The sequence below is a fragment of the Phalacrocorax aristotelis genome, chromosome 1 (assembly GCF_949628215.1).
Source record: "Phalacrocorax aristotelis chromosome 1, bGulAri2.1, whole genome shotgun sequence".
Taxonomy (NCBI): domain Eukaryota; kingdom Metazoa; phylum Chordata; class Aves; order Suliformes; family Phalacrocoracidae; genus Phalacrocorax; species Phalacrocorax aristotelis.
Window position 1 is genome coordinate 71649759 of NC_134276.1, and position 21984 is coordinate 71671742.

At 42.3% G+C, this 21984-nt stretch overlaps 1 protein-coding gene across 2 annotated transcripts in view; it reads left to right on the forward strand.

Moving 5' to 3' along the window:
* Positions 1-21984, forward strand: part of TBC1D8 (TBC1 domain family member 8) — a 53880-nt gene that overhangs the window by 20828 nt on the left and 11068 nt on the right. For both annotated transcript variants that reach the window (XM_075092702.1, XM_075092709.1), the window contains exons 3-11: positions 40-158; positions 2061-2289; positions 6963-7203; positions 14618-14825; positions 16055-16249; positions 17444-17626; positions 18039-18189; positions 19089-19303; positions 20119-20236. In XM_075092702.1, the coding sequence (XP_074948803.1) occupies positions 40-158; positions 2061-2289; positions 6963-7203; positions 14618-14825; positions 16055-16249; positions 17444-17626; positions 18039-18189; positions 19089-19303; positions 20119-20236 (1659 nt within the window). The remainder of the gene's footprint in view (positions 1-39; positions 159-2060; positions 2290-6962; positions 7204-14617; positions 14826-16054; positions 16250-17443; positions 17627-18038; positions 18190-19088; positions 19304-20118; positions 20237-21984) is intronic.

Below are 21984 nucleotides of genomic sequence, written 5' to 3' on the forward strand. Positions count from 1 at the left end.
GTAGTTTGAGTTTCAATACACTACTTTTTGCTTTTCTAGGTGCCACTGTAGAAGAGATAAACCAGCACTGGGAATGGCTGGAACAGAACTTGCTCCATACTTTGTCTGTGTTTGACAATAAAGAAGATATTGTTAATTTTGTCAAAGGGAAAGTGAAGGTAAGGAAACCGTCTTACTTTCACCCTTCCTTGCCTGATTACATGACGGTAACGATACCATTATCATTACATAATGGCAATGGTAATAAACCATTATGTGGTTTGTTAGAAATAATGTCATGAAGTTCTTGTCGTTTGTATTTGGTTTTGTCCATCTAAACATTGTTTATTGTTTTTTTGTGTGGCACTTGTATCTGATGTGGCCAGCATCTGTGCATCTTTACTCACATTTCCTTGGAAACATCTCAAAGCTGAAATACCTAATTTAATCTTTATCCCACATGTCCCTTTCCAGCTTCACTGTTCTTCCCTTCCCTGTGATGTGCAGCTGAGCTTTCTTCAGCATCTGCTTTCAGTTCCTCCGCCTCTCCAAAACATTATGTTAAATACCTTCCCTTCTTATATCTCAGATCTTCCTCCTTACTATGTTTCTCCCCCTATCTCCCATGTTTTTCCTAGCTTTATTCCATCAGTTTGTCTTGCCTGTTTCTGCCCATTTCCATACTCCTGTCCCTCTTGGTGAGGCTCAGATGTGTCAGCAGGTCATAGTCAGGGCCTGAATCTGCTGGCACCACACCTGTGCAGACGGTGACGCAGTCCCCACAGCACAGGGGCAGGGGCCAAGGCCCTTGTGCAACATCGCCTGCACCCTAAGGGCCTGGCATGGAAACCGCCAGTGGCTTCGCAGGAGTCATGGCTGGGCATTGCAGTGAAGCTGCTGGCTGGCCGCAGGGTTGCAGAAATGAGCGTCCTTTTGGAAGGCTAAAGAATTTTAAAAGTAAGGGGATTTGGTGACCGAAGACCAGATTTAAAATAATAATGGCGTGTGTGGTAAAACTTGGAACGCCTGGCACCCTGTGCTCTGCTTCCAGTAAAATACATGCTCCAAGAGGAGATTGGTGCTGGCTGGTGGCGGTGCGGGTCTGCTGGTGACTGCTGTACCTCAGGTCCTGCTGCGAGCTTTTCCTTGCTAAGAGTTTTAGTGAGATGCTATTCCTCCCATAGCCCCTTTTTGGGTCTGGAGAATTTGTAGGAACATAATGTTTTTGGTGAATTTCAGTCATGCTGCTGTGATCTTGGCGGTCTCCGAAGCTGGGGAAGAAGGGAACTGAAAGGCAAAAGATCACCATGCAAATCTTAGTTTTTATCCTGCTTTCTCAAAAAATCAGCTTTGTCTAAGTGCACTGGAAGGCTCAAATAAACTTAATCTCTCTTGATAACACTGTGGCAGTGTGTTACCTGGCACAGTACATACTTAAAATTCTTCAGGTTTCATTAATTAATTTTAAGTCCAGGTTTTGGACCCTCGCTTCTGCTGTATACTTCTGGCATATTAGAACTGCTTAGTAATTGCGAATTATACTAGGTGCTGTAACATACAGATTATTTGCCTGAATGGTGTGATACATACTTAACTCCTTTGTTGTACCACTGCTATTAAAATTCTCAACACTTAATTATATTTATGTAGATGTTCTTGAAACCATGTTTTTAATGGTTCCAAGCATGTTACCAGTTACAGACACATCTGACTTTATTGCCTCTTAAGAGGAAAATAGCACTGGTCAGAAGGCACAATTGTTACTCTACTTTTGCTCTATATACACCAAATAACAGCAATCATAAGCCATAGTGAAACTGTAAATAAATGGTTCTGCCAGACTCGTTAAAAAAACCAAACAAACAAAAGAAACAAAAAAAGCCTGCAGAAGTCGATTTGGAAGCATTCAAAATGTATGAGAGATACAGAAATGTCTCCATTTGTGAAAATTGCAAATCAATTTGAATTTCGTTGTAAGAAAGGGTTGTGCTATTAAAATTGGAATGGGTAGCTTGCAGCAACTTGCTCGAGTGTGAATGCTGTATCTTCATCCTGATACATTATCTCATTAATGGACTCAGGCACTGATTGCGGAGGAAACGAGCAGCAAGCTTGCCGAGCAGGAGGAAGACCCTGAGAAGTTCCGAGAAGCCCTGGTGAAATTTGAATCCAGGTTTAATTTTCCTGAAGCCGAGAAGTTGATCACCTATTATTCTTGTTGCTGTTGGAAAGGAAAAGTTCCTCGGCAAGGCTGGCTTTATTTGAGCATCAATCATCTCTGTTTTTATTCCTTCTTCCTGGGAAAAGAATGTAAGTGTAAATGCGTAAGAAACCTAATGCTTGGGAGAGATATAAATAAAATATTTTTAAAAGCAAGAATAGCTAGAATTTTTATGAAAAGCCTAGTTTGCCTCTGAAGTTTAGTTTCTGATTTTTTTGTTGTTCAGCTGAAAGATCCTGTTTAGTTTTCACTTCAGCCTTTATATTTACATTTTAGTATTAATCCGGTAACAAAAATGAGACTATAAGAGTATGCAGACACAGCTGCTATCTGGTTCTTTTTCTTGCCATGGTGAAGCAGCCTTAAAATGTAACAGACCTCCTACAGATTCTGAAATAGAGACTTTCAGTGCTGAAAAGGGTGAGTAAGGACAGGTCCCTCCCACAGGCGGAGAAGCACAGTGATCGCTGCTGGGTGGTGGGGCCAGGGGTGCCAGAGTCCAGCTGCCTGCCTGAAAATAGCCCAGGAAACATAGCAGGGCTGTGCCCTGGAGAACCAGGTGAAAATTCAGAGTTTTTAAGGGAAAACAACAGCGATTTAGGGATTTCTTTGTGTTTCTGAATGGCAGTGCAGGAACGTCACGAAAAGCGTGTCCTAGGGCTTTTAGGCCTTCAGATGGTGGCAAATTCGTGCATGATAATGACTGGAACAAATGTACGTTTTTAAGAAGCGAGTTGTAAGATTTTTGTCATGGTGTTTCTCTGCAGAGGGAGGGCCATGTGATTATGTCAGAATAGATACGAGAAGGTAAAAATGAATGTAATAGATATTAGGAGGTAAAAACGAATGTAGCCATTTAAACTCCATAGCATTTCTTGGTTAAGTAAGATCGTCATGAACTTCATAGCATTTTAAGTTCTGTTTATCCTGCTGCAACTTCATCAAGGACAGTAATATAAACCTATACTGCTATAAATACAGCAAGAATTGTCAGTTATAACAGTTAGGAAAACTTTAGCATTTACTGTCTGGATTTAATATCAGGATGGCTAGTCAAATAAGTACACAGGTAGTGTTCCCCAGGGCTTATAATTGGGGCCAGGCTTGTTTAGTCTTGTTTAGTATCTTTATCAGTGATCTGGATGAGGGGATTGAGTGCATCCTCATTCAGTTTGCAGATAACACCAAGTTGGGCAGGAGAGTCAATCTGCTTGAGGATAGGAAGGCACTGCAGAGGGGTCTGGACAGGCTGGATCGATGGGCCAAGGCCAGCTGTATGAGGTTTAATAAGGCCACATGCCAGGTCCTGCACTTGGGTCACAACAACCCCATGCAATGCTACAGGCTTGGGGAAATGTGGCTGGAAAGCTGCATGACAGAGAAGGACCTGGGGGTGCTGGTTGACAGCCGGCTGAACGTGAGCCAGCAGTGTGCCCAGGTGGCCAAGAAGGCCAACGGCATCCTGGCTTGTATCAGAAATAGTGTGGCCAGCAGGACTAAGGAAGTGACTGTCCCCCTGTACTCAACGCTGGTGAGGCCACACCTTGAATACTGTGTTCAGTTTTGAGCCCCTCAGTACAAGAAAGACATTGAGGTGCTGGAGCGTGTCCAGAGGAGGGCAACAAAGGTGATGAAGGGTCTGGAGAGCAGGTCTTGTGAGGACCGGCTGAGGAAGCTGGTGTTGTTCAGCCTGGAGAAAAGGAGGCTGAGGGCAGACCTTATCGCTCTCTACAACTACGTGAAAGGAGGTTGTAGTGAGGTGGGTGTTGGTCACTTTTCCCAAGTTACTAGCGATAGGACGAGGGGAAATGACCTTGAGCTGTGTTGGGGGAGGTTCAGGTTGGATATTAGGAAAAACGTCTTCACTGAAAGAGTGGTCAGGCATTGGAACAGGCTGCCCAGAGAGGTGGTGGAGTCACCATCCCTGGAGGTATTTAAAATACGTGTAGGTGTGGCACTTCAGGACATGGTTTAGGAGGCATGGGGGTGTTGGGTTAATGGTTGGACTTGATGATCTTAGAGGTCTTTTCCAACCTTAATGATTCTTTGATTCTATGATCTAAAACTGTAGATATAAAAATGAAGTACATTAGCTTAAAAATAAGACAGTAATTGATAATTTCTAAGACTTAAAACATAGAGACGTGATTAGAATTAGAGGTCCTTTTTTGCCTTGTATTATTTCAGGCCAGTTATTTTGTTGTATCTGCTAAAGTTGGCAGAGTTAGATTTAAAATGCTTGTATAAAACCAAAAGTTGAATTTTGCTGGACTGTAATGGAGTTTCTTGACACATAGGAGATACCTGAGTTCTTGTTTAATGTCCTTGTTTTTTCTTTAGTATCAAATAATATCCTTTGTGATTTATTTCTTCTTGCTATCATTGCAGGTGTTCTCTCATTAAATCTGAGATATCCTGTCTGCCAAAGCACACAGAGCTAAAATGATACTTATTAATGATAGATAATGGGGAAGGAGGAGGGAGAGAGAAAAATCTTTCATATTGTTCCAAATGTTTTGTTTATGCAATACCACAGAGCACTAAATGATACTGGAAGTACATATTCACACTATTATTTAAGAAGAAATCGCTTCTCATCTCTTCTAATAATAATTCATTATGAAAATGCAAAAAACCCCCAAAGAACTCCATGTCTGCAACTTTTCATTTTGACATGGAAAATACACTGTTCATTCACTGTTACAGTTGGTTGCATTGCCTTTGTGTTCCCATGCATTTGCATGGAAATGTGAAATATAAACCTGAATTTTCTTTCGGGTAAACAAAACTTGCCTAGCTCAATGGGAAGCATTATATGTTGAAATGCTTCTCACCTCCCTGACTGCAATAAAATAGATTGCTTCTGTTTCAAAGCTAGTATTTTGCCACATTTGTGAAATATCTGTATTACACTGGATAATCCAGATTAACTGTTGTTCTACTTGTTACTGTTGGAGAAGCTGATGCCGATTATATGTAAAACAAGTAATTCATTGTCTTTTTTTTCAGGTTATAATCACAAATTAAATCTGGTTAATTCTGGTCTAGAAAATACTGCTAAGTCATGTTTGTTGCATTCTTTGATACAGCACAGGAAAAAAACCCAATATATGATTTGCAATAAAAGTAGTTCCTATATGTGTTTTAACTCTATAAAAATCCCCCCAAATCTTTATAGGCAAAGCATTAAGTCTTCTGCTTCTGGCAAGACTGTTCCCTTCCCCTTATTTTATTTTATGTTGAAATGATCTGGAATGCAATATTGGAACCTGTTTTCAGCTTCTCATAAAATTAATTTACGGCTTATGTGAGCATAAACTCCATGGAACATTTTTTCCAGGACAAGTCCCCTTTTATCTAAGCCTCAAAGTATTTGCAGAATTCCAGAGGCTTAGAATGCAGATTTCTTGAAAGGATGTGCTAGGGTTTCTTCACCCTTTTTAATGAAACTTGTGTTTTCCTGAAACCTTGAAGACTTTGTACTTTCATCAGAAGCTCGGGCCCCTTACAGTCTGCTGTGTTGTTTCTATAAGCAACGCTGTAGAGCCTATGCGATTCCAACCTGTGTGAACAATAGTGCTATTGCTGCGGTGCTGTTTGAACTCTATTCCCTTGGCTGTGCCCGCACAGATGATTTTATGACCATTCACAACAGTTTGTGCATGTTTACGCAGCTGTGCTTTATTTAAGTAAGAAAAAAATATAATCTGCAAAGAATCTTGACAGCTGTGGTTCATGTAGTACAGAGAACTTGCTGAGGGTAGCTCCTTAGGTAATGAATGATCATGGATAAGTGTCATATATATATGACAATGTTTGTTATTACTGCCTTTTGATTGCTTTATTGGCATCAGGAGACCAGCTAGAGGGATGTGAGGGGGTGTAGCCTGGATGTTATTGGCACAGAGAACCCTGGGAAGCTTCCAACAGTTGTTAAGTAGAAATCTAATCTATTTTAAAGTCCTTTCCAGCCTAATTTCTACTGAGAGATACATATGAGAGAGGCAAGTAACATCCTGCAGTGGTTCTATAAAATAAGCTGATTGTGTTTACCATTTGTATTTATATGATTCAGCAGAGTTTAATTATAGGGAAGAGTGTCCTATACTATCTATAAACAAGTCCAACTACAGCTACTGTTTAGGGCAAGATTTGCTGTTCACCTTTTAAGTAAAAAGTAGCCAAAATAGGAAGATCCCAATGCCTAGGCAGTTGTGGTTTTTTTTTTTAATGCCCTGTTTATAGTAACACTTAATCTTTATAAAAACAACCATGTGCAAAATCTTCCTTTTGTATGGGGGTTAGCTTTATTTTAGAAGTCCAAGTACTGTGCATGTAATTGGGTTTCCTCCTGCCTACAGTTTTATTTCTGGGAGATTACAAAGTCTTTCCCTATTTTCTTCCTACTCTTGAACCGTGTCTTCTGATAGTAATGAAGCAGGCTACAAAAATGACTTTTAAAGGAGTTAGGAGCGCAGTGTATGGCAGGTTTTCTGCAAAGGCAGAACTCCCCGGTCCAGCCCTTCATATGAAAATAGGAAAATTCTGGAGGGAGAGATTCTGAAAAAGACAGTCTCTTGGAGTGGGGGAGAATGACTGTAGAGTAATAACAGGTATTTCAGCTTTTGCTTGATCTTTGTCTGTAAAATTGGGCCTCTCTGCTCTTTGTTTGTTTGTGTTTCATTCTGAATTTGCTTATTTCCCAAATCCAAAAAATGTAAGCAGAGTTTCCAACCCACTTTTGCTTTTTCGCCGATGGCAGTGAAACTTATCATTCCATGGGTTGAGGTCCAGAAGCTGGAAAGAACCTCCAATGTCTTCATGACCGACACAGTCCGTGTCACCACTCCAAATAAAGAGCGCGACTTCTCCACGTTCCTCAATATCACCGAGGCTTTCAGGATCATGGAGCAACTGGCAGATGTGACACTCCGAAGGCTACTGGATAATGAGATCTTTGAACTGGATCCAGGCCTACAGGATCCTACTCAGATTACCAAGAGGTAAAAAGCTAAATTGTTCTTCCTTGTGGTGGGTTTCATGGTCTGCTATGTTAGCTGGGTAAGATTTCAAAGGTTTACTGGATTGGGCAAAAAAGATTTTATGATGTGCTGTGGTATATCAAATAGGTGTATTTTAGCTTGTGTGCAAGGTACTTTTTTACATTTTATATTCTTCCCTTAAACATCAATGTGGTTCGTTGGTTGGTTGGTTGTTTTGAAAGTACAATTCCCCATAGAAGGATAGGTTGCAGCAAGGGATATTTTCCATCTTCCTTGAAAATCAACATTATTATGTTTATAATTTTCGCAATGTGAAGGCCTTCCCAGTGCCATCAATTCTGTAGAATTATTGTTTTCGATCATATCTAAAACATGGAATTTCCCGCTAGTGTGATGGCCATAGCAGACTTAGCAAGCAGTTACAGGATTTAAAAAACCCACAGGCCGTTGCAACAGATTAATATGCTATTGTCAGCTCTACCCCATGCATCCCCGAGATGCATCTCTGCATTCCTCTCCCACTACAGAAATGCATTGGGTTCTCAGGGAGAAGACTGATAACTATTTCTCTGCCAGCAGCACAACAGACACCTCTGTGTTTTATTTGCTGCTGTCAGAAAGGACAAGGGAAACTGCCCAGAGGAATTTTAGGTGGGCAGGGTGGAATAGCCCAAACTGGAATTTGCCTGGGGTGTCAGGGTTAAGGTGCTGGTTTAAAATACTTCTTTTCTGAATAGGGTGTGAGTGGAGCGCGTATCCCCTCCTGAATCATACCCTCTCCTGCTTTTCCTTCCTCTCCCTCTGCCAGAGGTATGAAGGGAATGACCCAGGTGTCACTTCCTGACTAAGACATAAGGAATGCGTGGTATCCTTTCCCCCAAAATAGAGACATGTCCAGTAGCAGTTTTATTGTTTCTGAGGGACATTTTTGCAGTGGTGTTTGGTATACATCTTGAATAAACACTTCTGTGAAGTTTCATAATGGTGCTTAAAACAATAAAGTGCCCTTTCTCTGCAATTTCATATGTACAGGCGATAAGGAAAATCCGTGACACCAGGATTTTATCCATGATATCATCAAGGAATTCATTTGGGGTGATACAGTGGTGAGCAGCCACAAACATCTTTGCAGGCTTCTTTTCATAGCCAGGCTTCCTTTAAGCACAGGAGTGACCGTTGTTTTTATAACGTGTGTGTAACCTGATGTTGTTATCCTTGTAGGCTTTTGGCCCAAGAAATGTAGGATATGTACTTTGACTAATGTAGGATATGGCTTTGAGTGATAGGTTGTATCTAAACCCTCTTCCATGCTTTACCATTCCACCCTCCTCCCGCTTTTGGACTGAAAAGTTAGGTGCAGGAAGCAAGGAGAGTAAATCCAGAGATGTAACAAAAAACTCAGGGGGGTGGGGGTGGTGTATTTTCAACATCTACTGATCTTTAACTCATCATTGGCACTTCCCAAAAGAGTCTTTGAATCAGGGGTATTGACTGTACAAAGAAACTAAAATTACAGTTGCAAAGAAAAGTATAAGCTTAGTAATAAGCTGTAATAAGGAGGTTATCAGAATATCAACCTGTAAGTACCTTGTGGCATTTTTGAAAAGTAGTATGTTTATTAGCAAACAAGCAACAGAAACCATCCCACACATTTACTCAAACAGGTTTTTTCCTCTCCTTCCCTCCAACTTAAAAAAAAAGGGCGGGGAGCGGAGGAGAAGGAAGGATAAAAATATATTTAGTGGAGAGTTCCTGGGCAAGTTGTTCTCTAACCTGTGCTGGTGTTGATGTGCTGTAACTTGAGATGGCAGAAAGGAAAACGTGGAAACATGGAAGATGCGAAAATCCCATTTCCTCTGCATGAATTAGGTAGTGGTTGGATAAACTGCTGTTTCTGGTGCCCTTTGTCACACTTCAGCAACGGCTTTGATGTAGCATGATTAAGCAAGACTGTGGTTTGAATAGTGGATAAACTGGTTTTTAATGCTAGGGTGTTGGGGGGTGAACTTTTTTGGTGTGTGAAGTTTTTGTTGCTGCTTTTTTTCCTGAAGTCATTGTAGTACTATAAGAACAACGCTTTTTCACTTGACGTTTTTTGCCTAATAATTGTCTTTGTTCATTCTTGTGCATGATTTGGAAGCAAATTGTAGTGTACCAAAATGAAAGCAGTAGTCCACACATCATTAAAACTGTTCCAGCTGTGTCAAATTAATGAAGTTGCTGTATATTTCTTTTGTTAGGCTTTCTTTTGCAAGAAGTTCATCTCAATATCTTTATTTTTTTAAAAGGTATTTTTAATGTTATCATGGTCTATATATTCTACATCCTGAAAACAGAAACCTTTGCTGCTGTTCCTGAGGCTCTTGGGGTCGCCCTGCTGAGCAGTGGGGGCTCGGGCCTCAGAAAGGCTGTGGGATTATTCTTACAGTCCGTGACACAAATTATGTCATGGCCAGAGTCAAACAAGTTAATATACAACTTTCCGTGATGCTTAATGAGAGGATAAGGCTCAGAACAATGGATTACAAAGGGATTAATGGCAATTAAGTTAATTGCCATAAAAAGCAAAGTAAAGTGGAGGTGTTTGATAACTACAAATTCTATTTCTTGCAGACAAATTTATGTGCCATACAATTTTACTGGAACATACAGTAACTATTTCTTCTTTTTTAATAGGAAGGTCACTAAAATCTCTGGTATAGGTTTCTTGTACTTCTTATTTCCATCTCTTTCAGGATGCAAGATTATTCATTGCATTCCTCAAATGTAGCGAGGACCTTGGCCAGAGAACACACGATTTAAAAGCTTTAGTGCTGGTGTCAGTAAGGTTTCAAAAGTATGATGTTTCTCCAGGCTCTAACCACCGTGGTTTCTTTTCTTCATGTCTAACTGTGAATTGCCAGTGAAGACAGCTTTGCTTCTTATGAAGGCAGAGAAGGTTTTTAACACTGATCTAAGCTGAACAGAAACTGTTTGAAGTGTCTTGAATCGTAAATGTCACTTCAGTCCACATGAACTCCTTCAGAGAGGGAATCCTAGGATGCTGTAAACCTTGAGCAACAAGGAGGATGTGGCTAGAAAGAACCTCCTTTTACTGAATCTGCCCAGCAAAAGGTAGGGTTTGGATTATCTCTGTGTGTCACTTGTGACAGAAGATTGCCTAATCTGTTCTTACGGATTTTCAGTAATGGAAATATCAGGATCCATACCGGTACTTTACTGTCCTATCATTGAAAAGTCATTCTGAAGTCTAACTTGAGTCTTTCATGCTGCTTTTTGAGCCCTTTACTTCTTGTCCTACCCAGTACTATTGAAGAGATAAGATGTTCTTTCTTTAGAGCAATCATTTGTGTATTTGGAGGTTGGTATGCATCTGCTTTCTCTTTTCTTCTTTAAACTGCACTGCCCTAGTTCAGCCAGGTTTTCCTTATCAGTACTGATTTTGGCCTTTCTAGTTGCTCTTCTCTGGACTCGTGTCACTTATCCCACGTGGGATAGAGGATTGCCCCCACGCCTCGCTGGTGCTGACCAGGGCAGGAGCAGCACGAAGTCTGTCTGCTGCTGTACTCCTGGCTGCCGTGCTGCATTTTGGTGGCCGTGCACTTCTGCAGCTCAGTACGGTGCTCCCCTTCCTCCCATGAACGTGAGGCTGTTGGCTTATGTTCAGCTGGTGATCCCATGCTGAATGGCTGCCGGTGGGCTTGATCTCCATGCTGCGTTTGTGCAGCTTATGTACAGCTGCAAAAACTTGTAATGCTTTTTTTTCCATAGCGCCCCTTAAGTTTATGAATATCAGTCTGAATCTGATCCTGTTCTTCTGCTTGTTAGCTTCTACCAGCCTCATGTCATGTGCTGGTTTAATAACCACAATCCCTTGATCCATCGTGCAGATGGCTGATGAAGATGTTGAACAGAAGCTAGTTCAGGACAGAGCCCAAGGTCCCCAGGAGGACCCCCCCAGGGAGGTCCTCTTGATATAACCTTCCAATTTACCAAGGAGCCTTTGAGGGCTGCTTTTCGGGGTACTCTTTTTCAACTAGCTTGGTACAACAGCTTTTCACTGTAGTCCAGTTTTATTAGTTCCCATGTGAGGAAATATCAAGATTTCATAAAGTCTGGCTACGATCGCCGTTGCATCTCCTCCACCTACAAGTCCAGTGTTCCTGCTATGTGAGAAAATTATGTTGGGTTTACTTTTATCCTGACAAGCCCATATTGTCTCTTCTTAGATAAATTCTCCTGGCTTGGTTACGAGAAACCTTTCTTGCCACGCAAATTTAACAGTTCTTCCAATAAACGAGACATGTATCATTGGACGTGTTATTTCCAAAATCGGTAACTTTCTGGAGTCTGAATAGCAAGAAGAGTCTAGTAATCGGTCTCTAAAAGCAAGAGGTCAACCAGCCTGTTTAGGTTTTAGGTAGGCAGCAAGTGACTCAGCAGAGCTAAAATCTTGCCAAGCTGACTTATGTTAGATTTAAAGCAGAGAAAAACATTCAACAGTGAGGACATAATTTTAAGTGCCCTGATACTTTTAGGCATTTTGTGTCTTGTGTGTTATTTCCTTTAATTTAAAATTCTTGGAAGGTAATGTAGGGGTCACACACAAGGAGTTATCGCAGTTCAGACTTGCCGTTCACTTTGAAGTGCTGGGGTTGGAGGCAGTCCAGGATCCTGTAACATGCAAGTTGGGAACTGCACTTGGAAAGAATTGCTGAGTTTTCTGAAAAGTAGGGAACAAGGCAATTGTGTTTTCTTGCCTTTTATTCTTCTGATGCATGTGTAAACACTCAGTAAACATTTTTACATAACGATAGCATTCTTTCTTTTTCTTAGGTACAGCTCAGTACACTGCATTTGCCTAAAAACCAAACCGCCATGGAAATTGTTAAGCTACAGAAGAAAATTTAAAACAGATTGGGCCACAGGTAGAAAGGTTGTGTTTCTGTTCAGCGTTAGAAGTATTGTGAAACTCGGAATGGAAGCGGTGGGACCTGGGCTGGTCGCTGCATCTTTAACATGTTTAAACAATTGCCTGTCTTGTTTTAGGAGCTAATTTCATTTGTGGTTTTTTTTGGAAGAGTTATAGGGTTTGGGTTTTTTAGCCAGCTCTAATTTTGTTTGGCTCTATTTATGAAGAGAAGCAATTGCTTTAAGCCCTAGAATTTGCCTGCCTAACAGGAAATATTTTCCTGGTGTGCCACTTTGTAATAAGGCCCCTTATTTGAGTCCACAGTGGTAGGTGCTGACAGCATTTCATCCCCGTGCTACCATTTTTCTTTCCAGGATCCCTCCTGACAGCAGGCTGGCCTCTGTCTCTGGGCTCTTGTCTCTGGGGCAGCTCTGGCTGCGGTGTGGTCTCTGCGGTGGCCCTGCCCGACCCTGTGTTGTGAGTCATGGGGGACAGGCAGTTCCAGGGATGTTGGGGTTGGCAGCCTTCCCCTGGTACAGGGTGAGTGGGCTGGACGCAGTGCTTGGTGAATTTACTTAGTTTCAGATAGAGGATATGTCATTCTTCAGCTTAAAAACCTGTGGCTTCTTGTCTGAAAGGCCCCACACCTGGAGCCTGCAGCCCCAAGAGATGCAGCAAAATCCTGAAAACTCAGAAACTGCAGATTTTGGAGCATTAGAAACAGTCATGTCTTAAAGAACAACAATCTTTGCCTCAACAGAGGTCCCACTCTTCTGTATAATGCCTCTTTTCACATGAAGGTATAGAAATTTTCACAACCGAGTAGATCCAGGGAGGGTCTTACCTTCTCAGCACACTAGCAGGGGAGCACAGCTCTACCCGGACCTGACTGCGGATGCTATCAGCGGCATTCATCTGTGCTGTGCAGAAATGGAAAATATTTTAGTGGTGAGTTAACTAGGAGGCATATCCTGATCCAGCTTTGTCACAATAGCAGATCGCTGTGGGCACTTATCAGAGTTGCTCTCGCTGTGGAATTTTAACTCGGGAGCAAACTTTTTGTCTTCCTTCACAAAGGGGATTTCTCTTTGTTCTTTGTGAAAAAACAGGAGACGATTTGTCTGTTTTCCTTGGATAATCCTATTAAGAAAGATAAGGCTTGAGAAGGAAACAGCAGCTGAACACTGGTTGAGCGCATTCTGTCTTTTCTGTTGGTCGCAGATATAGATCCACCCTTGTCAGGTCTCGGTTTGTTCTCTAGTTGTCTTCCCTGTTTCACATGGCTTCAGTTTCCTCTACGGATTAAACCCACACAATTGATTTAATTACTGAAGCAGAGGCTTCATCTGTCTTAACTTATTTTTAAACATCAGGGCTGGGGTAGGGGGAAGATGTCTGCAGAAGAGAAGGGTGAAGGAAGGAGCGGAGAGGGGATTTACAGCACTAAGGTACCCCGCCCTGTTACGCTTCAGCCCACGCTTCAAATTCTTTCAATGGAACAAAGTCAAGCTTTTTTTTTTTGCTTTCCCCTAAGGTGAATCATGTTTGGAAAAATTTACTTGTAGTGAAGAAAATGATAAAATTTAAGCCCTAATATTTCTGGAGCTGCTTTTGGTAAGCTAATAGCCGTGGCCTGTTTATAATGTAATTGCATAGCTCTCTAAGTTACTGCAGGCTTCTTCATTAAAAAAGGAGAAAAAAAAAAATCCCCAAAGCCAAGTCTGTATAACCGTAGCTCAGTAATGAAAGCTTAATTTATTTAAACGTTTTCTCTCCACGTAAATGTGGATGGGTAACTGGAAGGAAGCCAAGTCCAAACTGAATGTAGCTGATGCTGTTATTCCCCACCGAGTCTGTAAGTGACGTGAAACTGTTCTGCATTTTGCAGCTGTTCTGAGGGCTCTCAGAGGCTGATACCGCTGCAAGTCAAGGATGCGATGATATAAATGCCACCATCATTAATTCTTCTAATACCGACCTTTTTGAAAGTACTCATTGAGCAAATGCATTACTTTTGGGTGCAGGTGCAAATCCCTGGGGTAATGTTGGTAATGCTACTGGGAGGGGAAACAAGGAACATAAAGGTAATCCCCGTTGCTCAACTTATGTTCATCAGATGAAAGGTTTAGTTATCTCCTGGGCACTGAAACCTGTAACTCTTTGAGGCTGGAAAGTGGTACAGCAGCCATAGAAAACGCATGGTTAAATAATAATTTTAAAAAAACCCAACAAACCAGCTGGTTTAAATTAGTGTCCTTTCCTCCTTGCCACAGTAGTTGCTTTCGATCTTATTGTTAAACAAGCAAGTGTTGATAATGATTCTTTTTTGTATTTCGAAGTTGGTCTTTTATCAGTCTGTTCACAAAGGCAGTGAATTTTGCTGTGCACGGTGCCTTTATTCTGTATCCCTCACTTTCGGTGAGGCTAACAAGAAAACGAACCTTGTACTGGATGTCCTGGCTTTCGGGGTCTTGTGATTCGCTCTTACTGCTTTCTCTTAAGGGATCTTGAAGCCAGAGCGCAGAATGAATTCTTTCGGGCCTTCTTCAGATTGCCCAGGAAGGAGAAGCTGCATGAAGTTGTAGACTGTTCTCTCTGGACGCCGTTTAGTCGCTGTCACACAGCGGGAAGGATGTATACTTCAGACAGTTATATCTGTTTTGCCAGCAAAGAAAATGGCTGCTGCAATGTTATCATCCCACTTAGAGAGGTAGAGTTGTTTGTTTGTTCCATTTCGGATCTCTATCTGCCTTTTTCTGCTGTAAGCATCCACTGTCACTTGACTTATCTGCAAACTATCATTTGATGAAAAAGAGTAGGATATTTGAGTATCGTGCCTACAGGATTGTTGTAAAGCTTGTTCTAGGACTCATTAGTGCATGAGTTCCTAAAAATCTGGGTGATTCAACATGATCCTCAAAGTGAAGTATGGGCAGGTAATGCAGCAGGACAAGAGCACTGCAAAACCAGAGTCTGATCAGTCCAAGCCTTGGGCAGTGCTCTCCTCCCAGTCCCACAAACACAAACATCCAGCTTGATGTTGATGGAGGCTTCACCTTGGACCCATTCTAGTAATACAAAAGCATCCTTGCCTGGGATCAACACTTAAAAGTGTTGAAGTTCTCCCTCCATAAACAAACTCTAGCAAGCCTGTGGATACTTTGCAACCTCTAGGGCAGAGAACGAAAGGGGATGTTCTGGAAGCAGTGACAAGCTGCCACATTCCCATGAAATCAGAGGCTTATTTAAATGGAATGGAGGCTGCATGGGAAGGTGGTGGGAGTAGAAGAGGAGAAGGAAGCTGTCAGCAAACACTTGCCTGATCTGCTGTGGATACAGGGCTGTTACGATCTTTTAATTAAAGCTTTCCTTTCATCCTCGACTTATAACAGTAGCATCAAAATATCCTAACTGTAGCAACTTACCTTCCACTATTACAGAAATCACAGAATCCCAGGTTGGAGGAGACCTCAGGGATCATCTAGTCCAGATAGGAAATAATCAGAGAACAGTGTTATATACTTAACCAGAAACAACAAAACAGCTGTTTTCTCCTGTCGTCAGGAGTGTGAAAGTAAATTTTCTCCTCCATCCTGCAGAATTTGATCAAGGTGATCCTTTTCTAAATCTTGATTTAATCATCACTCCCCTTTCTTTCTTCTCAGTCCATTCTCCAGAAGTGGGCCTCACAGTCATTTAAAAAAAAACAGGAAAAAAAGCAGCTGGGGTACTTTTTGGTGCCTGCTGTGAGCTTCTAAGGAGACCATAAACTTCAGGTGGTAGGATGTGTCTGATCAAGGAAAGCCAGTATGAATAACCATGTTTAAAGCATGTGTTTAAATGAATGCTGTGTTTGTACATCTTGATATTTGTAGAATATTTGAAGATGTTTCTGTGGGTGTGGTGCATAATGTGTTTTCTATAATGTTTCTGGAAAAGGTAATCAGTATAGAGAAGATGGAGGACACGAGCCTTCTCCCTAATCCCATCATTATTAGCATAAGGAGCAAGATGGCCTTTCAGTTCATTGAGCTGAAGGACCGGGATACTTTGGTGGAGAACCTGCTCCAGAGGCTAAAAGAAGTGAACTCCAGCAACCCAGTGTACTGTAACAACTTGCAAAATAAGAACCAGGTACTGAACTTCTGGGTTTTTTTTTTTGATTAGGAATTCAATGGGTTTATCCATTGGTCCATTGTCCTGCCTTCTTTAGGGGGTTGATCTTGGGCCAGTGCTGTTTGATGCCTTCTTTAATGACCTACCCAATGGGATGGGGGACAGGGCTGCCGTTCACAGAGACCTCAACGATCTGGTGGAATGGGCTGATAGAGAGCTCATGAAGGTCAACAAAAGCTAATGTGAAGCCTGACGAGTAACCCCATGCAACAGAAAGGTGTGGGGGCTGGCTGGCTGGAGAGCAGCCATGTGGAAAAGGCAGGGGAGTCATGGTGGACAACAGGTTGAGTTTGTAAGTCAGCAGCGTGCTCTTACAGTGAAGAGGCCGAACAGTGTATGGAGTTGTACTAGCAGGACTGTAACCAGCAGGTCAAGGGGTGTTACTGTTCCCTTTTATTCAGCACTTCTGAGTCTGATCAGGAGTACTGTGTCCAGTTTTGACTCTACTCCACCACACAAGAAAAGCATCGACAAATTGGAGTAAGCCTGGTGGAGGGCCACAAGATGGTCAGGGGCTGGAGCACATGCTTTATGAGGAGAGGTTGAGGGAGCGAGGCTTGTTCAGCCCGTCTTCTACTGGCTAATGGGGAGTTACAGAGAAGATGGAGCCAGACTCTTCTTGGAGGTGCCAGCTAAAAGACAAGCAGCAATAGTCACAAGTTGCAGCAAGGGAGAATCCGAATAGATAAAAAGAGAAAGATCTTCCGTCAAGGGTGGGCAGAGCTGGACCAGGGTGCCCAGAGAGCCTCTGGACTCCCCTTCCCTCAAGCCACTCAACTTGACCGGACATAGCCCCCTGCACCCTGGTCTGAGGAGCCCTGTTTTGATCAGGGGATTGAAAAAGACGGTCCGCTCCAATTTACCTTGGTGTCCGATTCTGTTTTTCAAATCCTAACCAAAATTGTTTGGTAGCTTGTGATCGAGGACACTTAGAATTTACTAACAACTTCTGTTTTAAAGTAACAACCCTTTTTCTGACATACAAATGAATGATAATTTGAATAAGGTCTTAAGTAAGGCCCTTCCCCCTGAAAGGTGTGAAACGTTTTGATGCAAGAGGCAAAGGCTAACCCAGCTCTGTGTCTTGAAGACAGTTGAGGATGTAGTTCTTAGCCTCTTCTCGGCCATTACCGCTTTGATTCTGCATTGCAGAACAGTCTTGCCTTTGGATCCGCATGCATGCTCAGGGATGGTGAGCCTGCATGCCTGGGAACAGAGACTTCACAAAGCAAGGAGAGAAGCGAATGCGGAAAGGAGAGCAGCTATTTGCTCAATGCAGAAGCACTAAGGTCGGACTTTCATCGGTCAGGAATGGCAGGCCTTGATTTTGGAAAGGTATGTAAAATTTGGGGGAAGTTGTAAGAGGTTTTTTTTTCTTAAAAAAAGAAGCTGGGGTGACATTCAAACAGATATTCATTTTTAGTAAAATGAACTCTGTATTGGCTGGAGAAGTTAGAAATGGAATAACAGCTTTTCTGTTTGCTTGGAGTTTTTTTCTTCTCCCCCACCCCCCCATTTCTTTCTGGTGAATACTCATAATTTTTCTCCCTGTCTGATCAGTTCTGCTCTCGCCCTCTGTGGTGAATTACGTAGGCAAAATGGGAAAGTTGTAGTCCTTAGAGCAGACTTCCCATAACCATCGGTAATGGAAATACCTTTTGGAATTGCTAATATGTAAAATGTTTCTGTTTACCAGTTCTCACATGCACAGGATTTGTTCTTTTAAAACATATCTTCTTGTTCCCAGTCTAGGGAGCAAATCAAGGAGAGTCTGTGGGATGACCATTTTGTTGAGTACGGCAGAACTGTGTGCATGTTTCGCACAGAGAAGATCAGAAAACTTGTTGCAATGGGAATCCCTGAATCCTTAAGAGGCAAACTCTGGCTGCTTTTCTCAGGTGAGCGCTCTTAGAAATGTTGGCTGTAGCATCATCTGATTCTGACCATGGCAAAACGTTTAGGCAAGAAATCTCTCGGGGGCAATTAAATGTCATTTATAAGCACTTATGATAGTGCTTATACGAGAGAGATGATCAGCTACTGAACTAAGAAGTGCAAGGAAATACCTAGGTAGATCTGTAAAAATTTTATCTCTGGATAATATGACATGATGTGCAGAAGAATTTTAAAACCACCTGCTTCATCTGTGTAATTTAAAATTAACGTCATGTTTTCATAAAATAAGGTTTGTCTTCAAGCAACAATTAGATTGTAGCATAAATATTGATTTAGCCCTAGACAAATCAAATTATTGCAAAATAATGACATCTTGAAGTCAGCAGTCCTGCTCCTGCTTCTTGTTGAATGTTGGCAGGGATAATAGAAACTGGAGATGGAGAAAACATCCACAGATGTTTCATGCACAGATCTGGAAGAGTCAGAATGTGCTTACAGTATGATCTCAAGTTTAGTCCTTAATCCAGCGTATGACATGTTCAAACATTTGTGAAAGGTGTTACGTCATGTGGAGTTTTTCCTCCCTGGCGGGTGTGAACAGTGCTGAGTACGTTTCTCCCAGTGATATTTTCTGCTGGGGCAGTTCTCTGCTTGATGTCAATATTAAGGTGTTTTGGATGATGTTGCGTTGTATAAGCTTCGCTAATACTGATTTTGTTTTCAAGACACACATTCTGCTAGGACTTTTTTTCTTTTAGGTCTGGAGATCTCATTAAATTCACGGACTTTGGGGAAAACCATCTTGCTTACATCCTTTCGAGCAGTAATACCCACAACACTAGGTTTAGTGTCATGCTAATCTACTTGTGCCTTCCTCCTTCTCTCTCCCTGCTGCCTTCAGACGCTGTGACGGATCTCGCCTCGCATCCCGGTTACTATGTGCATTTGGTGGAGGCATCCATGGGCAAGTGCTGTATGGCGACGGAGGAAATCGAGCGTGACCTCCACCGCTCGCTGCCTGAGCACCCCGCCTTCCAGAGCGAGACGGGGATAGCCGCCCTGAGAAGGGTGCTCACGGCGTACGCGCACAGGAACCCCAAAATAGGATACTGCCAGGTGAAAAACCCCCAGCAGAGTAACGCTGGGTTTTTTTCCTCCTCCTGCTCTCTCAGTTTTATCATTCTCTTGGGAGTATTTTTAATGGTGGTTTTGATATATAATGTCTTTATAGTGATGAAAAATACATCATTTTAGATGTTAAATCTCAATTGCTCTGGAAAACAAGTGTATAGGCTGGTACCGTGGCTTAACAAAAGTCTTACCTCAGCATTTTGCAAGTTGCGTTTAGAGTTAAAGGAGGGAAAAAATGTATTTCTGATACTTCTGTTAGAAAGTGCATTTCTTACTCAATACTTGGGGACAGCGCGAAGTAAACAGGCCTGCACAGATGAGATTCATGTAGAGCACTGGGGCAGAGGTTTAATGAGCTAAAGTTCTTCTCCCTTCTTCCAAAATCGATGACAAATTATGAAGTACTTTACCTAGCTGGCCAGCTAAAATAATAATTTTCCGTACAGCTCCCTGAATTCTGATAATCATCACACCGGTTCCAGATCCCGTATCTTCTTTCATAATACAAATACAGGGAGGCGGGGAAAGCATCCCCAAAACATCTTGTACTATCAGTTTTGTACTTTGCATCTGGGCAAATCCAGTACTCTGCTTTTCTCCATTGTTTCCTATTGCTCTTAAGAAAAGCAGTTTGAAAAACTTGTTATGCCTTTGGGTTGCAATTACGTATTCACTGGTTTTTTTTAGTTGTTTACATCATGTTAGGCTAGTTTTCTTTCTTTAAAAATACCCACAATTTAGCTCTGTCAGTAGGATTTGCTGTTACTAACAAACCCCATTTTCTTCTCTGCCCTTTTAAGTCTATGAATATTTTGACCTCTGTGTTGCTGTTGTATGCCAAAGAGGAAGAAGCCTTTTGGCTGCTGGTCGCTGTGTGTGAGCGAATGCTGCCAGATTACTTCAATCACCGAGTGATAGGTGAGCTCGTGTCTCTCTTCTGGCTAACTGGGAAGGGGCAGCTGAATGGTACTGGGGTAAGTAAAATGCTCAGGGTCTTCCGAGGTCCAGACCCCATGGGTGAGGTGGTCTGTTGAATTGCACAGTGTGCAGGGACAGCAGCGGTGGCTGCTCAGGTTCCAGCTAGGGCTGTTTTTGGTTTGAAGTGTTTGAACTGCAAGAACTATAGATACATGCTAAAATTTACAGTTTGTCTTTTTTTCTTCCTGTTGGTCGGAAGGCGGTGGCAGTTTTGCCTGTTACGTAAGAATAGAAGAGCTTGTGTGTCTTGGTTAGGAGCGTTCAGTGTTTGAGACTCAAGTAGTTTAAGATGAACCTAGGCAAGACCTGCTAGGGTAGCTGTTTCTGATCTGATGTGTCTGCATTGCCTGGCTGCTGGAGCAATATAAGCTTGCATCTAAACTGGCCCTTGGTAATGAGGGCTGATACAAAACCCTCTGAATGTGAGATGCTGCATTAAGAAATAAGCCCTGTTCCTCTGCAGTGTGTGCCTTGTACTGCATGTGCTGTGTCTCCTGTTCTTTGCAATGCAACTATTTTTAAGACTCTTGTGCAAATATCTGCCTAACACTAACACAGTGTGGTCACTTCTTCCTCTTACAGAAATGTTTGATAGCTTTTCACTCTTTAATAGCTAACCGTACTCTTTAGTTACAGTGTCTGCTGTTACACTGTCACCATAGCAAAGGGGGGGTTCAGGGTCACTTGTGAGGAGGTGGGGATAGGAGGAAATCACTGGTGGTAGTGGTTCTGGGAGCTAGAAATGGTGCGGGCACTCGTGTACTGCCAGGGGAGCAGGAGGAGATGTCTAAGAAGATTTGTCATCTTTTGCTTGGAGGTTAGGGTTGTCATACTTTCCTCCTGAGACTGTGCTGCTGCAGTTATTGTCTTGTCACTGGACTGGCAGGTAAGGTAAGTTAAAGCAGAGTTATTCCAAAGTTAGCTGGATGCTTAGGATGTTTTGTGGTGCTTCGAATGCCTTTGGTATTTACACGTCGTGGATTGGGCACTGTAACTGTCCCACTTGTCAGAACTTTGGTTCTTGTCTCTGAACGTGGCTTTACACTGCCATCTCAATGACTTACTCCCACATTTGTCTGCCATCTTCCTTGATTAAAAAAGAAACACAGCTTTATCTGTCCTTGTGCATGTCTAGATATCTTCAGCCTAGGGCCTGTCTTGAGTTACTTTGGTGCTTGCTGGGTTACTGCCCGTAAGTAGCATTTTTCACACCCCAGTAAACTTGAATGGTCCCATGTGGACAGCCATATCACTGCCCTAAGGTCTACTTAATTCTGGGTTTCTATCTTGCCCATTACTTGCCATGACTACAGCCTACATTGTTTGAGTGCTTATAGTCTTGGTTGTCCTGTCTCTCCATTTTCCTGTCCTCTATACCTAAAGGAAAGGGTGAGTAGTGCGGTGACTCTAAAAGAGGTACTGCCATGGCTCACCGCATAGCAAAGAGCCAGGGGCTTCAGCTCAGAAGTTCCCCTAGTTGAACAGCAGCAGTGTAGTTTTGCAACATGGTTGCTTAACTGAGCAGTTACTTCTGCAGCTTTGATTTACCCTAGACCTTAGTGTGGCCAAATCTGTGCTACTGATCTTCTCCACCCAGCTCCTCCCCTGGTTCCTGTTGCTTGAGTTAGTGTTCTTGGCTTCACATTTCAGTTGACCTTCTTTTTTGATTTGCAACCAGCTCTTGTCTA